The sequence below is a fragment of the Leptomonas pyrrhocoris genome (genome assembly GCF_001293395.1).
Source record: "Leptomonas pyrrhocoris isolate H10 chromosome Unknown, whole genome shotgun sequence".
Taxonomy (NCBI): Eukaryota; Euglenozoa; class Kinetoplastea; order Trypanosomatida; family Trypanosomatidae; genus Leptomonas; species Leptomonas pyrrhocoris.
Genome location: NW_015438395.1, coordinates 20,492 through 37,524, shown reverse-complemented (window position 1 = coordinate 37,524; position 17,033 = coordinate 20,492). Strand labels below are relative to the sequence as shown.

The 17,033-nt window shown below is 61.1% G+C and overlaps 5 protein-coding genes across 10 annotated transcripts; all 5 read right to left on the bottom strand.

Moving 5' to 3' along the window:
• Nucleotides 1–217: 217 nt before the first annotated feature.
• ABB37_10031 (hypothetical protein) lies at nt 218–1,245 on the bottom strand (the record flags this gene model as incomplete). Of its 2 annotated transcripts, none has more annotated exons than XM_015809750.1 (1): nt 218–1,245. In XM_015809750.1, the coding sequence occupies exon 1, from the start codon at nt 965–967 to the stop codon at nt 218–220; it is 750 nt and encodes a 249-aa protein (XP_015651640.1). In that variant the 5' UTR covers nt 968–1,245. The 2 variants fall into 2 exon arrangements, with proteins under 2 accessions (XP_015651640.1, XP_015651641.1); XM_015809751.1 differs by having other exon boundaries at nt 218–1,123.
• Nucleotides 1,246–2,173: 928 nt separating this feature from the next.
• ABB37_10030 (putative mitochondrial hypothetical protein) lies at nt 2,174–4,601 on the bottom strand (the record flags this gene model as incomplete). 3 transcript variants are annotated; one of them, XM_015809747.1, is made up of 1 exon in its annotated part: nt 2,174–4,601. In XM_015809747.1, the coding sequence occupies exon 1, from the start codon at nt 4,190–4,192 to the stop codon at nt 2,174–2,176; it is 2,019 nt and encodes a 672-aa protein (XP_015651637.1). In that variant the 5' UTR covers nt 4,193–4,601. The 3 variants fall into 3 exon arrangements, with proteins under 3 accessions (XP_015651637.1, XP_015651638.1, XP_015651639.1); XM_015809748.1 differs by having other exon boundaries at nt 2,174–4,583; XM_015809749.1 differs by having other exon boundaries at nt 2,174–4,202.
• A 781-nt stretch (nt 4,602–5,382) lies between these two features.
• On the bottom strand, nt 5,383–5,993 carry ABB37_10029 (hypothetical protein; the record flags this gene model as incomplete). 3 transcript variants are annotated; one of them, XM_015809744.1, is made up of 1 exon in its annotated part: nt 5,383–5,993. In XM_015809744.1, exon 1 carries the CDS (start codon nt 5,737–5,739, stop codon nt 5,383–5,385), a length of 357 nt encoding a protein of 118 aa, XP_015651634.1. In that variant the 5' UTR covers nt 5,740–5,993. The 3 variants fall into 3 exon arrangements, with proteins under 3 accessions (XP_015651634.1, XP_015651635.1, XP_015651636.1); XM_015809745.1 differs by having other exon boundaries at nt 5,383–5,943; XM_015809746.1 differs by having other exon boundaries at nt 5,383–5,871.
• An 862-nt stretch (nt 5,994–6,855) lies between these two features.
• Nucleotides 6,856–8,813, bottom strand: ABB37_10028 (putative mitochondrial hypothetical protein; the record flags this gene model as incomplete). The annotated part of the gene is made up of 1 exon (XM_015809743.1): nt 6,856–8,813. Exon 1 carries the CDS (start codon nt 8,581–8,583, stop codon nt 6,856–6,858), a length of 1,728 nt encoding a protein of 575 aa, XP_015651633.1. The 5' UTR covers nt 8,584–8,813.
• Nucleotides 8,814–9,756: 943 nt separating this feature from the next.
• On the bottom strand, nt 9,757–15,924 carry ABB37_10027 (putative protein kinase; the record flags this gene model as incomplete). Its single annotated transcript, XM_015809742.1, has 1 exon — nt 9,757–15,924. One exon carries the CDS (start codon nt 15,922–15,924, stop codon nt 9,757–9,759), a length of 6,168 nt encoding a protein of 2,055 aa, XP_015651632.1.
• Nucleotides 15,925–17,033: the final 1,109 nt, after the last annotated feature.

The window sequence follows — 17,033 nt, the reverse complement described above, 5'->3', positions numbered from 1 at the left end:
GTTGGTTTCACTCAACGCTTGAGGCAAACCGACGTACTCCTTCTTCCACCGCGTTGGCATTCAACAAGAGAGGAAAAGCACGCCAACAATTCTCACCGGTGTATCACACCAGTCCAAGCACAGACAACAACAACACACGCACAAGAAGCCCACATTACCGTTTTTAATAGTGTGTGTGTGTCGCTTGAGTTTCTTTTTCCCTTGTGTTACCGCAGAACTACAGATATCGATGCACCAGCAGCGACATGAGCGACTCGTAGGCAATCGTCTCCTCCTCATTATCCTCCTCTTCTCTCCCACAGTTGTTGTCACAGGTAGCTGCTTCGGCACGGTGCGCGGCGAGTTGTGCTGCACCGCGTAGCCCTTCGTGTGGAGTGCCGGTGGACGGCGCACTCGTATCCGCGTCTCTCCCCAGGCATGTCCATCCATGCCCACCGCGGACCATCTCTGCGATGGTCCACTCCCCTCTTGCCAGCCTACCCAATTCCTCGCGGGCCTCCGCCACAGAGGTGTACGGCCGCTGTGCGTACGGCGTAAAGCCGGTCCAGTACTGAAAGCAGACGGCCACGCCCAGCGGGGCGGCCGGTGTGGCCCCACGGCCACCATCGCGCAGCACCAACACCGTTGCTACGGTAGAGACATCGAATGCGTCCCTCGCCTCGCCGCCGTCACCGCACAAAGGAGACGCGGATGCGTTTGCCGAAGGTGGTTGCGCAGGCGGCCCTCCAATCATTTTGCGGCCGTCATCGGTCGACTCGGTCAGCGTACTCGCTTTCCATTCTTGGATGCACTGCGCGGAGGTGTCTGGACAGAGAAAACGGGGGCGGTAGAGGCCGAGACAGTCCTCGAGGTGTCCACGCAGCTCATCGGCCGCCGTCAAACGACCTCGCTGCTGCTCTCCCCACCCGCCCTCGCTGCCGGAGCTGTCGTAGGAATTGGTGAGCGAGTCGCTGTGGGTTGGCAGCATAGCGGTGCGTTGAGAGATCTCACGTGTGTGCCCAGTTGTATGTGCTTTTACTTATACATGTGCGTGCGTGTGTGTCTGTGTGTGGTAGAGCCTCTGCCTTGGTCTTGTCCGGCGCCCGTCCACACACGCGTGCGCAGACCTCAAAGAACTCGCGCTTCGATGTCGCGGTGAAGAAAGGCGGCAGAAAAGCCCACCGTTACAATGCGTGGAAGACGGAAGGAGGAGACATGCGAAGAGCCAGCGTACATTTTTTTTCCCGGTTCTAAGAGACATCGGCTTTACCAAAGAAAAGGTAAAAAGAAGATGACGCGTGTTCCATTGGAAGAAGAGGACAGAAAACACGCCTATAAACACCCGCACCTCGCGCAACAGGAGCGGGACGACCTCCACCGCACCGCCGCAGCCTTCAGACACAGATTCAACGCATACACACACACACACAGCGCAAAGAAGTCAGAGAAAATTGCCTTCCACAGCAGGAGACCTTCCCGCAAAGCCTTGCAGCGACCTTCGTTTGAGGGCCAACGGCTCCCCATCATCGATGTGCACGCCAGACACGACCGGGTGTACGCGTGGAACCGCGCCAGCACATAGCGCTTGCTGCGCCACTGTATTCAAAAAGAAATGCTTGCACTTCCGCTTGTTACGCGTATTCTTGCCATTGTAATGCTATTTTCCTTTTGGAGAGTGATCACGAATCATATTAGAAGTCGGCCATGCACGCCGCAAGTTAGGAGATCAACAACAATTATAATCAACCACAGTGGTGTGTGTTTGTGTTTGTGTGATGAACAGCAAAGAGTCCGCAGAGACCCTTTCAAAACAGAGAAAGCGACGAGCCGCTGCCTCGTCGTGGAGAGAAAACAAAAACCCTCGCAGCTGTTTGGATTATTTCTTTTGGCGTTGCCTTCCCGCACTCTGCGCCGCTTCGTCCTTCTCACACTTCTCCGCGGTGGCGACGCCGCGTGTGTTTCGCATCAGCGAGGAATACGGAAAAAGGAAGAGGAGACACGCTCCACCAACGGCTACGTTGTCTCCTCCTCCCCTGTTTCCCTACCAAGAAATAACGGATCATCGTCCGTCGGGAACATCAACTAAGTCAGGAGGGTCACCACGCACTGCGCACAGTAATAAACGCGCACGGCAGCTCGAGTAGGATATATAGATGTGGGCAGCAAAAGGAGGGGATCCAACATCCTTTCATATTCACTTTTGCGCCTTGTTATCTACGGGCTTCTCGTGCGTCGCCGCAGCGGCTGCCTTGCCGTTCCGCGGCGACGCATTCATCAACTCCACTGGGTGTGTCGAGTAGTTGTCGAGGTCTTTGCTCTTCCGCAGCACCTTAGCCGCAGAGCACGACATGCTGTAGTCATCCAACAGCCGCTGGCGGCGCACGGCAGACGAGCCGCCAAAGGCCTGGGCGAGGAGCCACTCACGATGCCCCCTGCCGTCCTCATCCACGTTCAGCGCGGCGGTGCAGCGGTAAATCACGGCGAGGTTCGCCAGCACCTCGGAGATGTACTGCGCGACACAAATCACGAACATCGGCTCCGTCTTGTCCTTGGCCGTGCTGATCATGTGGAGGAGCCGGGCCACATCGTGCTCCAGCTGCCGCGCCATCCCGGCAAGGTTCACATGTGGGGCTGCCAGGCGCACACCGCCGTAGCTGTGGCCCCTGGTCAACCCTGCGAGGCCCTGCAACAGGTTCGTGAGGCCACCGCCGCTGCCACCGCTGCCGAAGGCGCCGCCGTGCGAGAGAAGCGGAGACAAGAAGGCCAGTGCCTGCTCCTCCATCGACCCGTCCGACGCCGTCAGCACGTACTTGGAGGAGTTCAGCAGCTGGGCGAGGTAAGGGTAGTCGATCATCTTCTCCGGGTTGCTGCGGTGCGGGACGGCCTTCACAAGCGGGGTGTCACGCACCATCTCCCACATCCCGTCCACGCTGTCCATCAGAGCGCGCTCGGCGTAGATGTTCAGCGCCATCGACTCGATCAGCGGCATCTGCAGCAGCGCAGAGAAGCTGCTAAAGAACTCCTCGGCCTCCTCGCCCTCCTCCACCTCAGGGTCGCCCACCACGTAGTCGGTCAGACAGTCAATGCCGTAGCGGAAGCACGCCAGCTGCGCCAGCCGCATCTGCACCGCCGGGTTGCGGAGAAGCAGAGCATCGTAGCGGACGGTGTTGGTGGCGTGCAGCGCACATACCTCCTCCACCTTGCGTAGAATCGCGCTGTAGGCGGTCGCCGTCAAGACGTGCTGGTAGCCGGCGACTTGCCGCGCGGAGAGGGCCTCGTTGCGGATGGCCTCTGCGCCATCGAGACGCACGCGAAGCATGCCGTTCACGAGTTTCTTGTCCACCACCCCTGGCTGATCCAGACGCACCGAGGCGGTCACGTACGTCGGGGTCGCAGCAGCAGCAGCAACAGCAGCACCGGTCGGGTGTACTTTGCCCTCTGCGCCTGCTGCCGCCTCCTTCATCTCCCCCTCCTCTTCAAGACGCAGCACCACACGAATCGACTTTGGCAGACGCGCGCTGGTGAGAGGCGTGCGACCGCCAGCAGCGGCTGCAGCAGCGCCGTCCTTCAAGGCCTCCCCGCTGCCGACGGCAATGGCCAGACCCGTCGCACGCAGCTTCGTCGGCTCCTGCTGACTCGCCTGCGTCGCCACGGCGTTCATGGAGCTCAGGAAGGAGGAGGACCACTCATCTCCCTTCCCGTACACCTCGCCCAGCCACGCGATGGGGCTCTCTGTGGTCGCGAGTTGACGCACGGCGGTGCTGCGCTGGTGGAAGGCCGTCCACGCCTTCTTTTTCGCCTCGCGGCTCTGCGCCAGCTGGGCGGCCTTTGCGGCTGCCTTGGCTGCCTCCGCCACCTTCTGCGCCGCGGCGGCATCGTCGGCGGCGTCCGGCTTTACGGCGGCGGACACCGTCTCCGCAGCGGCTGGTGTGGCCGTCGCGGTGGCCTTTCCATCCTCCATCTTTGGCGAGACGTCAGTAGGAGGAAGTGGAGGATGAGGAGCAACAGCAGTCGCGACCTTCTTCTTCATTGCAGCAGCGGCAGCGGCAGCGGTGGCATCCGCCTCCGCAGTTCCCTTTCTCGCCGCGGCACTCAGCTCACGATCGAGTTGGATGGAGAAGAAGTTCAGCATTTGGATGTCGGACAGGCGGCCCTGCCGCACCAGCAGCTCGATGATGTCCTTGCGGGCACACAGCAGACGAGCGCAACGCATGGTGAAGACTGGATGAGGTGCGCAACCGCCGATGTATTGAAGATAACAGAGAGAAAGAGAGAAAAGGAGAAAAAGAAGAAAGCCACTTTGGCGGGAGGTAAGAAGTGAAATGCACGTGAGTTTGTTCTGGTCGCCTTTGATTTGTTGGTTGTGGGATCGGTGATGACGAAGGGCACTTAACGGCGATGGGAAGAGAAATAATAATAGTTGGATTTCTCGTGCGTGTGGGTTTTGTGGAGCGACGAGCAGCGGCTACGGCGTTGATCGCAACAGCTTCTGTCGGCCACTTTGCTTAATGCAGTTCCTCGAACAGTCGAGGTTTGCTGGTTTACGTTACTGTGTTTTCTTTCTTCTTGCGATTATTCGTGTTTGTGTGGCGCTCGCAGCTGCTTCCGCTCCGGTAGATTCTGGGCAGAAAAAGAAGAGGAAAATGGAGAAGGGGGCGAGCAATGAGCGAGAGAAGAGAGGGGAGAGAGGAGAGAGGAGAGAGAAGTCATCAACACGGACAGACACGCACGTCGACGACGAGCAGCGGCAGTCCTCGCACGAGACCGCGACCAACTGCGTGTGGACCACTTCCACCGACACCGGAGCGTGCAAGCGGTTGGGAAAAGGAAAAGAAAAGAGAAAAATAAGATCGCCGGGATGCGACAGGGTGAGAACGGGCGGTGACGGACACTGCGACGCCGCACCCCGCAGAGGCGTTGCTCTCCTTCACACTCCATTGACGGCTGCCTCCAGGCGCCAAAGGAAAGAGCGCTCTTCTCAGTAATGATTACATTGAGGGGGGTTTTGTTTAAGCTGTTGTTGTTTTTTTGATAAACTACTTACGAAGGAAAAAGAGAAAACTTGAGAAACTCAAACACGAGAAAGCACAGATATATATATTATAAGAAGTGATAATAGTAGTAATAGTTATTGTAAGCACGAATTAGCCGCTGCATCGAAAGACAGAGCAATACCGTTTTCGCTCTCCCTGTGGAAATAGCAAAGGAAAATGATCGCGCAAGACGAACAAGAGGGGTCGCAGAAGGGGGAGGGGGAGAGAAGAGAAGAAAAGAAACGCGTGTGCGCCAGCGGCAGCATCCTTTCGCATATTCGCCAGATTATGTATATATATATTAGAAGCTGCTGAAGCTGCCGTCCTTTCCTCACGCCTCCCCTCTCGAAACCGCGTTGAAGTGCGGGCCTTAAATGTCATCCGTCAGGTTCAGCTTCACCTTGCCATCGCTGGTGTTGTCAAAGGCCGGCTGACCGAGGAAAGGGCAGTTCGCGCAGCGGAAGGCGTCGCCCTTGGCGCAGTTACCACACCCACCCGCAGGCATCTGCACCCCCTCAGGCGGCAGCTTCCCTTCCGCCTCCAGCTTCCGCTCGAGCTCCGCGCGGCCGCAGACACAGTTCTTGCAGGCACGTCGCCGCGTCGTGCAGTCCTCGCCCTTCGTTGCCTCCTTCAAGATGCGGTCCTCCTCCGTCAGCAGCGCCTCCTCATCCGCGATCGGCTGTCGGGTGCGGAGGCTAAAGGCCTGGGTCGTGGTGACGGCAGACATGATGCGCACCTCGTGCGGCGATGAAGAGCTTGGTTATGTGCGTGTGCTGTGTGGGTATATGTCGCTGTCTCGCAGTGAATGAAAAGAAGACTGAAAGAAACCCAAGAAGAACGCAAGAACAAAAGGAGAGCTGTAATGTTATGATGGTAAAAAGGCGAATATGTATTTTATATATATACGCCGCGCACGTGTTGCCGCGATACTAGAGGCGTACGCAGAAGACGGAATCCGGACAAGGAGGAGAGATAATTGCTGGCATGGGCAGAGGGAGGGGGGGAGGAGGGGGGGGGGGGAATGGAGGGCACAGAGCACAGACTGCTTCTCGGTGAGGGAGGAGAGCACAGCAATGACGCTGCGATGCGAGATCGTTGAAATGGGGGAAAGCAGTGAACTCAGAACGAACGCCCTTCTCCCAACAGACCCGCGAAATACAGCACACAATCGCCTGCCGCGGCAACGCCCGTGCGTCAGTCCTGACGACGGCTACAACGGCATCTGCTCTTCTCAACAAAAAAGTCGGCTTTTAGGTTATACATCTTTATGTGAGGCAACGGAAAATATTATTTGAAAAAAACAAGGACACCATCTTCTTTCGTGCATCGATCTTTCTCTTCTTTACTTCATCCTGCAAACTTCAAACGCCGCAAGTCAGCAACAATTTATCGTTAGTTAAAAAAGTTATCAAAAAGAAGCTCTGTATTCATGAAAGGAACCCCCAATGAGCGGCGGGAAGCGTCATTGATGCTGGAAATGTATCTACTTATATATATATGTGTGTGTATTTGAGGAACATTGCAATCTCGTGAAACAAACATTTTTTCCGCAACTCCGTCGCAGCACGTCAAACAACAGCAGCATTAGTAGTAAGAATAATAAGCAAATGGCGCAGGAACGAAGTGAATAGGTCGGATGGCGATCATGGAAGCCAAGCGGAAAGCCCAAAACAAAAAGTGGGGCAGCGTTGTATCGATTGAAAAGGGAAGGGAGAGCCGTCCACCGCTGGCGCCCTCCTCCCGCTACGCGCAGCGACGCACCGGCGCGCGTGGGATTCTCGCTCTGCCACTTTCGAGCGCTCTGAATTATTGAGATCAGAAAAGAAAAAAAAAACTTGGCCGCTTATTCGCCCTCCAAGATCCACCCGGCCGCATCGCCCGGGCGATCAATGCGCATGTGTATCTCCGGGCCAAGACTAATGTTCATGGCAAAGTCTAGCACCGACTCGCCGATGCCCTGCGTAAAGTGGAAGGGGCAGGTCGCGATGCTGTTGTGCTTGTAGTACCACTGCAGCTGATAATCCCTGCCGTCGACGCCCTTCGCCACGGCGCCGGAGCGCAGCACAGGAGTCGGAGTCGCATGGCGGCGGACATATGACGCCGTCGCGCGCGTTCTCATCTTCTCGCGTGCCGCCTCATCCGCCTCGCCGGCCAACGTCCGCCCGAAAAGGTCGGAGAACTCCTTCACGGCATCCACCTCGGGCCAGACCGGCCGCAGCGGTGCCACTGCCGACCGCGTACGCAGCTCCGACTCCGCCAGGACATCCCCATTCTCGATGGTTGACGCATCCGGTAGCGCTGGTCGGTCACGCGACATAACGGGTTTGCCGTCGCGGTCGTTGATGCGACCGTAGACGTAGTCATACACGTGCAGCGAGTTCGCGCTGCGGTCGTGTATCACATCGGCCGGCGTCGGCGAGGGCATCGCCTCTTCCTCGCCTACGTCGTTTTCCTTTACTGAATCACTATCGTCATCCTCGTTCTTCTGGGGAGACGATGCAGTTGATGACCGGCCCAGCGGCACCCAACGCCAGTGACGCTGCACCACGCCGAGTTCTTGATACAGCTCCACGACCAACTCGCTGCACGACACCTCGCCCGAGACAGCGCTGCGCAGCGGACGAGTCAGCGTGTGCAGCCGTGCAAACAGAAACGCCAGCGGGTAGAGCAGACTCCCATCCATCCGGCGCCCCTCGCTGTCGAGGCAAAACTGCCGTAGCTTCGCCTGCCGTGCGGGCGTGTGTTCGTAGTTCTGCAGCCGACGCACCGCGAAGTAGTGGTAGGCGGGCGACCCGTCGGGGGTGATGGAGAAGAGACGGTGTGAGGCCTCTACGAGCTGCACCGTGTCATGAATCACCTTCCCTGTCACGTCGGGCACGTCGAATTCTTTGTTGTCCATCGCTTCTAGAATTACCGCACCTCGCCGAAGTACGCGGCGACGCCGCAGGGCGGCCTCCTCCGCCTGCAACTGCGCACGTACGGCGAGATCACCCTTCGATGCAGCCGCCGCGCTGGGCGATGCCGCTGGCTCGGCGGACGTCCCCTCCTCGGCAAACAAGTCCTCCAAACGTTCCACCTTATACGGCTGGGGCTGCGCCGCGCCGTTGTGGCAGGCGTCCTCGTCCACGTACTCCACGATGGCAGGGGCGACGACGACCGCCACGTGCGAGTAGCGCAATGCGGCGGGGTGCATGCAGGAGAGGACGAACTGCAAAGTCGCTATCGTCCAGCTCATGAGCCCGCTCCCGCGCATTAAAACGATGTCGCCCGGCCGCAGCGTCGGCTCAATCGTGTGCCACTCCTCCAACGTGTAGTCCTCGCCAGGGGTGAAGAGGCCATCGACGGTGGTTTGGTGGAGGGTGCGGACAACGAGGCAGGTCGCCAGGTACGCCGCCACGCCCGCAGCGCCGTAGCCGCAGACGGTGAAGAGCCTGCCGATGCACCCGCGCTGGTAGAAGTTGCGGCGGCGTTTCGCCCAGAAGGAGCTCCGCTTGGTGCTGTGAAACACCGGCGTGGTGTACTGGGCGGAGCTCTGGATGTGCTCGGCAAGATGACGGGTGAGGCGCAACATCGCTGCACGCTGCGCACCCACAACACACGAATACGCACACACAAGCAGAGAGAAAGAGGGAGAAGGACGATGACGAGGGTAGAGAGAGCGCGGTGAAGCACGGCGGCTGTCACGCAGTCCGTTGTCGGCCGCCGCGCTTTCGCGTTTGGAAATGGGAACTTTAAAAAAAATGAGAGAGGGATGCGAAACCAACGATGACGAAGAAACGAAAGGAGGGCCTACATAGCACTGGCGGTGAAGGAGACGTGCCGTAATGGTAAAGACATATATATTTGAAAGTAAGGAGGTGGCGGCGACAGAGAGACGGAGGAGGAGGTAAAGGCGGCGGCATGACGCTGCAGAAGCGACATGTGCCATGAGGCCGACGAGTGCCCCATTGTTGGAGAGCACCTCCACAATACGGTTATTCGCCACTCGAACTAGCCTTGATGTCCACGGCGATAGCGTCTCAGTGCCCGTACTTCCACAACAGCACGGAGAACAGCCCTGGATGATTAAGAAAACTGCGTTACCGCCATGACCATCAGAAAAGTATTTCTTGCAGCACAGCAGAGGAAACAAAATTAAAGGGCACGAGACGCGACCGCGACGGAGGTCGGGAGCGCTCCTCATTCAAACGCGCAGCTCTCCTTTTTTTGTACTTTCCTTCCCATAATTTACTGTTCGTGTTTTGATGACGCCACCGCAGATTTTTATAGTCAGCGAAAGTAAACGCAAATACGAGACAGCCTCAGCGTATTACGAATAAGAAAGAGGCGGCACATTAGGCCACAGAAAAGGGAAAGAAGAGAAGAAAAGCACTTCCAAAGAGGCACAAATCCTTCTTTTTTTTGGAGAAAGAAATTACTGATGTCATCCGTTTTTGAGGTTGGCGGGAGGGGGGAAGGGGGCCGAGTTTGGTGTCTGTTGACCGCTAAAAGAAGAGAACGCGACGTAAACCACTACACCGTGGCGAGCGCATGAACGTAGTCGGGAAAAAAGCGCGTAGAAGATGGAGACAGATTTCTTCCTCCGTTGATTTGGCTACGACACACTCCCCTCACGCCCTCCATCCCCTTCTTTACGTTCCTTGTCACCCACCCACTTTGCGATCTCGTTGGGCACATTGGGGAATGCATCCTCGCAACCAACGCACCCACACACAACAATAGGGCAGCGTCAGAGAGAAGCGGCTTACTGCTCGCCATCGTGGAGATGCTTCGCCAGGTACTCGTTCTTCAGCTTGTTTGACGGGACGAACACGCGCGTCGCCAGGTAATCCTTCAGGTTAAAAGGCTTGTGCCACTGCTTGAAGAACGGGTGCTCGAGCAGCTCCTGCGCCGTCGGCCGCTGCGAGGCGGTGGGCAGCGTGGCAAGGTGAATAAAATCCGCAAAGACGGTGCTGAGCGGGGCGGCGCGGTGCTCGTTGAACTGCAGGACATCCACCGGCTGCTCCAGGCGGGAGACGCGATCGAACTCGTCGATGACGTCCTCGACGTTGTAGGGGTACTCCCCCACGGCAAACTCCGCCAGCGTGACCCCGACGGCCCAGATGTCGGCCGGTTTGCCGTGCGACTCCCCGCGCTGCCGCTCCGGGCTCATGTACTTATCCGTGCCGGAGCAGTTGCCCCCAGCATCCGAGGACGACGACGAATTCGGCGCCCCCGTCCTCCGACCGTCGCCGCCGTTGTTGCTGGAAGTAGACGACGACGGGGTCGTCTGCGCGTCCAGCACATCCATCCCATCTCGCTGCGCCGCCAAGCTGTTCGCCATGCTGCTGGACAGCATCAAGGCGTCGGAGGAGCTCTCCTGCTCGGGCGAGGCCACGCCGGTGCCTAACAGACGTTGCGGGCCGCTGTCGCCTAATTTGAGGGGGCCCTGCGCGTACGGTCTGAAGGCGGTTGTGCGCTGCCGACTCGCCCACCCGCCCCCACCCGGTTGCAGCACCGACGCTGGCGGGGAGCGCAGGGGGGTGTTGGTGCGTGTCGGCGCCGTCGACGGTGGGGCGATGAACGTCATGGCGGAATTCTTAATCCCGGTGCCGCTGTCGTCGCAGCGCTGCGACAGCCCAAAGTCGCTCAGCTTCACCACCCCGTGCTCGTTCACTAGCACGTTACCCGGCTTGATGTCGCGATGGATGTAGCCACGGGAGTGCATGTCACGCACCCCGCGAAGGAGCTGCTCGCCGACCACCGCCACCAGCCGCTCCGTCACACCAAACGGCTCCTCCAGGTGCCCGCTGCCGTCGTCCGGCTCGGTGTCATCCGTGCCACAGTTGCTGCGGACGGAGAAGGTGTCGAACGGCAGCGAGTCCTCGCCGCCGCCACTGTTGTGGGGGCTGCTGTTACTCGTGCGATTTCCGGTCCCGCCACCAGCCGTACCACCACCACCACCACCGCCGCCCTGAGAGGACGAAGAAGGCAGGTCGTACGTGCTGGCGAGGCCGAGGCGACGCCCGCGCAGCTGCGCGTGTTGCTGGTCCACGTTGCGGCCGAAGTTGAGCGTCTTCGGCGACAGATACGACACACGCGCTGGGCTGCCACCGCCACACGCCCCCGCCTCTCCTGTGGGCTCGCGAGTAGCGGGCACCAGCGGGGCAACGCCGTCCGAGATGCGATGCGGCGAGGTCGGCGCGCCATCGCTGCTGCTGCCCGGCGGGGAGGCCAACACCCCCGCCTCATCCTCGCCAAAGAGAAGGCGATTGCGCTGCTGCTGCGACTCCCGCTGCACACGTGCGTGTTTCTGCAGTGCCCCGGCGAGGTGGTCCAGGCTGCCGTAGTGCATGAACTCCATCACGATGTCCAGCGCCGCCGCCTCCGGCAAGAAGAAGGCGTTGTACACCTTCACCATGAAGGGGCTGCGGTAGGTGAGGTGCAGCACCTGCAGCTCACGGATCACATTCTGCTGCAGCTGGCGTATGCGGCCGTTGCCGCCGCCGCCACTGCGCAGATACGGCGAGGCGCTGCCCAGGCACAGCGAGGACAGGTCCAGCCGTTTCACGGCAAGTCGCCGACCAGTTGGCTTGTGGATTGCAACAAACACAGTCGCCGAGGCCCCCTCGCCGACCGACGTCGGCAGAATCTCCAAGTCGCGCATCCGCACCACGTTCGGCGGCAGCTGCGCCATGGTGGACGCGGCGTGGGCGTTGATGGTGCCCGAGGCGTTCATCCCTGCGGTGGAGGTGGTGGTGAAGCCGCCGCCGCCGATATTTGGGTTGGTGTGGGTGGCCGGGCTGCCTCCGAAGTTTGACGAGTTCTGCGGCCCCACGCCGACCATGCCGTTCTTCCACGCCGGGATGTCCGCGTAGGGCATCAGCAGACTGCCCGCCGTGTCGGGCACGTTGAAAGGGCCGGGGCCGAACATGTTGCCCACGCTGCCGACGGTGTGCAGCGTGGTAGGCGAGGCCGTCGTTGCGCTGTTCTGCATGGTGTTGATCCAGTTCGCGCTCGTCTGGCGCCGCAGCTGGGCACGGTAGAGGCTGTTGTTCGCCCCACCCCCGGCTCGGTTGTGTGTGGTCGAGTTGGGTGTTGCCGCCTGCATGCCGCCGCCCCCACCCAGGAACGTGCCCGGCCCCATCGTGGGAGTGGCCTCGCCGTGGTGGAGGTGGCCGCCGATGGTCGTATCCTCCCGCGCGGCACGCAGCAGCGGCGGCCCGGCCGGCGGCGGCATCAACCCACTCCCGCGCTCGGGGTGGTAGCCGGCGGAGTTCGGGAACGTCAGCCGCTGCGAGTCAAGGGAGTAGGTGATGGGACTGAACGGGGTGTCCATGCTGGTGGAGAAGAGAGTGAAGAGCGCGTTCGGGTTGTTGGCCCCGGCGTCGTTGCCGGCGTTCGCGCCGCGGTTTGCGTTGCCGGCGCCGGTGCGGCCAAACCCCGCCGAGCCGAGGGCTCCCGCGGGGCCGTCCATGTGCGGCGACTCCCACTCCGCAACGCCCGTGTTGGGGGTGGTGGGACCCTGGCCGGGGTGTGGAACGAGCATTCGCCCTGCTGCGCCGCTGTTGCTGCTCACCGGAGAGTAGTTCACCGCGCCGGTGCGCTGCGGGTGCAGGAGCTGGACGGGGCGACGCGGGTCAGCGCTGATGGGACTGCCGTGCGGGCCGCCACCGCCGCCGGTCACGGGGTTTGCTGGGGTGGCAGCGTCGATGCGGGTGGGGTTCAGCAGCAGCATGTTGCGCACCGTCAGGCAGCCGTCACGCGACACGCGGAAGATGCCCGCGATGAGGGTGCGGCGGTCGTGGGAGAGGCGGACGAGGGCATTCGTGCCGGAGCCGCTCTGCGGACGATTGGAAACGGACCGGCCCATCACCGCGTTGATGTTCGTCGCGCTCGCGTTCATGTTGGGCGTCGTGGTCGCGCTGCAGCCCGCAGCTCGAAAACCGTTCGGGCTGCCCGCGACACCGTTTTCGCTGCCGGTGCGACTCCCGCCCAGGATGACCGCCGGCATCCGCGCGTTCAGCGGCGGCGTCAGCTGGAGCGCCGAGGAGGAGGCGACGGAGTTGTGATGCACGGTGGAGCCAGGGTCGCCGGACTTCGGGCTCAACATCGCCTCCGAGTCCCTTGCTGCGGCGTTCTCTGCGACGGGCGAGCGGGCCTTGAAGAGCGACGGCGGCGGCGCTCGACGACGGGCCGCGGCTGTCCGCACCGGCGTTGGGAGGGCGGCTGGAGAAAGAGCAGGCGGCCCGGCAGACGCGGCGGCCGCCAGTGGACCGCCGCCGGGAGAAGCAACGGGGGAGGTTGCTGTGGTGGCAAACCCCATCGTTGTGCCGGAATGCGGAAGAGGCGTGGTGGAGGCCTCCGTCGTGGTGGGCGCAGCTGTGGGTGCCAAGGCAGCGACGAGGTTCGTGCTGGACGTCGGCGTCAGCATCAACGGCGGCGGTCGCACACCGCGCACGTTACCGCCGGCGGAAAGAGGTGAGGCAAAAGAAGGGTGCGACGGCGTACCCCCGCTCAGCGCGAGGCCGCCCAGCTCGGTGGTGTCGTTCCCCGCCATGTAGTGCGAAGCGACCGCGCCGAGGCCCCCGCTGCCGCCGCTGGGAGAGGATGCAGCGTTCATGGGGGTCGCAGAAGGGCGTCCGAAGGCCGCCGTCGAGGACCCGACACGGCCAGCACCGAAGTGCAAAGATGCTGTCGGTACACTCGCGTCACTCGCCTCGCTGGAGGCCGCGGCCGCCGCAGCCGGTCCGCTGACACGGCTCTGCGCTGCGCCGAGGACGACGTTCTGATTGGGCAAGGAGCCGCTGCGGCTGTTCCCAGCGGGAGCGCTGCCGTGATGCTTCCTGCCAGCTGCGGCACTCAGTGGTGTTGTAATGACCGGTGTCACGCGTGCCAGGCGCGGAGGAGAGAAGGTGAGCATGCCGGCGCCGTGCACGCCGCTGCGGACTTGCGGGGTTTGCTGCTGCTGCCGTTGCAGCGGCGATGACGGGGCGAAGTGCCGGGGCGGGTGGCGCCCCACGTAATCCTCTTCGGCGTCGTGCACACGTTCAATACCGCTGTCGTCGTCGTCGTCGCCGTCGCCGTTGGTAGAGGAGATCAACGTGAGCAGCTCCGTGGAGGCCGGACTTGGAGACGCGGAGAGGGGGTTGGCCGTATACGGAGCGGAGGACGCCGGCTGCACCTTCTGTCCCTCCTCCGGGTAGTCCGCGATGCTGGTGGGGGTGATGGTGACACCGAAGCTATTCCCGCTCAAACCCGAGGTGGTGGTGACCACGGTGGGCTGTCGCTGCAGCAGCGCCTTGGAGGACCCAGACCGCGAAGCGGACGGAAGGGGGGAGAAGTGGGCGAGGCCACCGCCGCCGCCTGAACTACGCGACACGGCCGCCGGCGCCGCCTCCGCCTCTGGAGTAACCCGATTCGGTAGCACCAGCATCGGTGGTCTGCCAGACGGCGATCGAGGCTCGGTGCCGCTGACTACAGCATCAGTCGCCGCCGCCGCGGCAGCAGCAGCAGCCGTCAAAGGAATGACATCGGTGGGGAGTGTGGGGGGAGTGCGGGCGTTGATGGGCGGCGACACGAAGAGGGACGGCGGACGTTGCTTCACCCGACGCACGGGCGCCGCTGCCGCTGCTGTTGCCGCGGACTCCTCCGCTGTGCCACCCACCGTTGTGGTGGGGCCGGTGGCGGCCATAGTGGGGGCCTCCCCCGTCTGTTGCTTGTCGTCCGCCGCCACGGTCGGCGTCAGTGAGAAGGCCGGCAGACTGCCCTGCTGAGGGGTCACGACGCCTCGCATGGCTGCCTTGAAGGCGGAGGCAAGGGAAGGGGCGATAGAAGGCGCGAGGAAGCTGCGCGCCGTCGGCCCTGCGGACGGCATCGACGGGCTCGCCTCCGACCCGTTGGAGGAGACGTTGTAGGTGACCTGCGAAAACGGCGCACCGGCTGTCGGGCCACTCGAACCCTCTCGCTGTCGGAGTGTCTCGGGCTCTGCCGTCGGAGGGGTGTAGGGCACCCACGCCCCAATGGCCGGCGTGGCCCTGTTGCCCGACACAGGCGTGCTGTCGGCGCTTTTACGTGATAGGCTACCGACGCTGGCAGCGGCAGAGGCGACAGGGACCAGCGATCGCGGCTGCGACGTAAACGGTGAGGGCCCGGTGCTTCCGCTGTTCGCCTTCCTCGACACCTCGCTGCTGCGCGCGCTGTGCGGGTGCGGGTGCGGCAGCTGCCGCTGCGCCTCCTCCGCGCCGAAGGGCTGCGGCTGCAACATGCGGAAAGCGACGGGGTCTTCGCCCCGCACATCCCCTGCCGCCGGCGCGACTGCCTCGGAGGGTCTACCCTGCGAGCCCCGTCGTGTAGAACTCCCCTCCTTCTCTTTCCCAAATTCCTCACTGCCGAGGAGGTGGTGATTCGGCGTGGTGGTGGCCGCGGCGGCCTCTGCTGCTGCGGCGGCGATCGTCTGCTGCCCCGAGTCAGGGGAATGGTAACGAGTATGCTGGCCGCTGTCACGGTGCCCGGACGGGGCGCTGTCATAGACGGCATCCACAGCCCCCGCCGCCGGGGCAGCAGCGGCCGGCACCGCCGCCACGCCGACCTTCTCTGGCCGCGATACCGCAGAGCGCGAGGACCAATGTGCGGTTTCCCCACGGCTGTAGCCGCTGTCCGTCAAGACGCGCCCTCCGCCGTAGCCGTCTCTGGGGTCGCTATAGCCGTGCGTGAGGTGGGAGCTGGAAGGAGGGAGAGGCAGAGCACGCGCCGGATCAACGTGCTGTTCTGGCGGCGGATGTTGTTGACGATGCGGGCCCCGTAGTTGCTGCGGCACGGCCGTCGTGGCTGCGACACCGCTGACGGTCGCCGCCGCAGCGGAGCCGGAGCGGGTGGCGGACAGCGGCAGCGGCGACGACGACTCCCCGCTATCAAGGCAAGAACTCGACATTCCCTAAATTAAAGCCGCCTTCACCGGTGTACACGGGAGGGGAAATGAATAACGAAGCCGAAGCAAATCCGATCCTCGCCGCAATCAGAAAGGAGAAGAGAAAGCAACGAGGCGGTGGCCCTCTGCAGGGGAGCTCGGGTGCACAAAAGCGAAGAGGCCCTGACAGGAACCGCCCGAAAGCGACGACCGTACAGCCGGGATAACAGCGCCGGGGAGCAGAGGTCAACAGAGCAGAGGAAAAGGGGAAAAAAAATCGGAAAGCGAAAGAAGCAGAGTCACCGAATATGAACACAATTTTCGTTCCTCTGCGGTCGCCAACACCATCGACAAAGTCAGAATCGAGACGGCAAATTATATATATATTCTTTTTTTGTGAAGCTGCGCTGCGAGCAACACCGCAAGCCAGCGGTGGGACCACTATACAAAAGGGAAAGATACGCAGGTACGTAACGGCTCAGCCACACGCACACACGCACACACGCACATGCACGCACACGGCGTGAGGGTGAGACGGAGGGAGAGAGAGAGAGACACAAGTATTTATATAATGAGAGGTCAGGAGAAGAAAACAGCGTCGGAGACAGCGTCGTAAAGTAGAAAATAAAAAGTACTTATTGTTATGAAACACCGCGCACACACACACCTCAGCTGACAGGGAAGCTGCAGCAGAGATCACACCAATGAAAACCTGAAGGAAACAAAGCAGTGTACTCAGAGGAGGAGGAGGAGGAGGAGGGACCGGCGAGCAGTACTCGATTGCAGCGTGCGGTGTGTTTCTAATCCTGATTCAATCGACGGCGTACGTGCAGAGAAGAGTAGTACTACTAATAATAATAAGAGGAAAAAAAACACAAACCAAAAGGAAGGCGCCTGAAAAAAAATTGTAAATAGTCGAGAGAATTAGAAAAGGAAAAAAAGGTAGAAGAAATCGTTTTCAAGATTGGCCGTGCGCTTTTGCAGGTGGGTGGCGGGAGAGAGAGAGAGAGATCAGCGTCGAGGAGACAAAGAGAAGATATATATATATATATATATCATAACAGTAGTACGAAACACCCCGATGCAAGTCCGTTGTGAGCGCAGGCCGAAAGAAACAAAAAGAGAACGAAAGA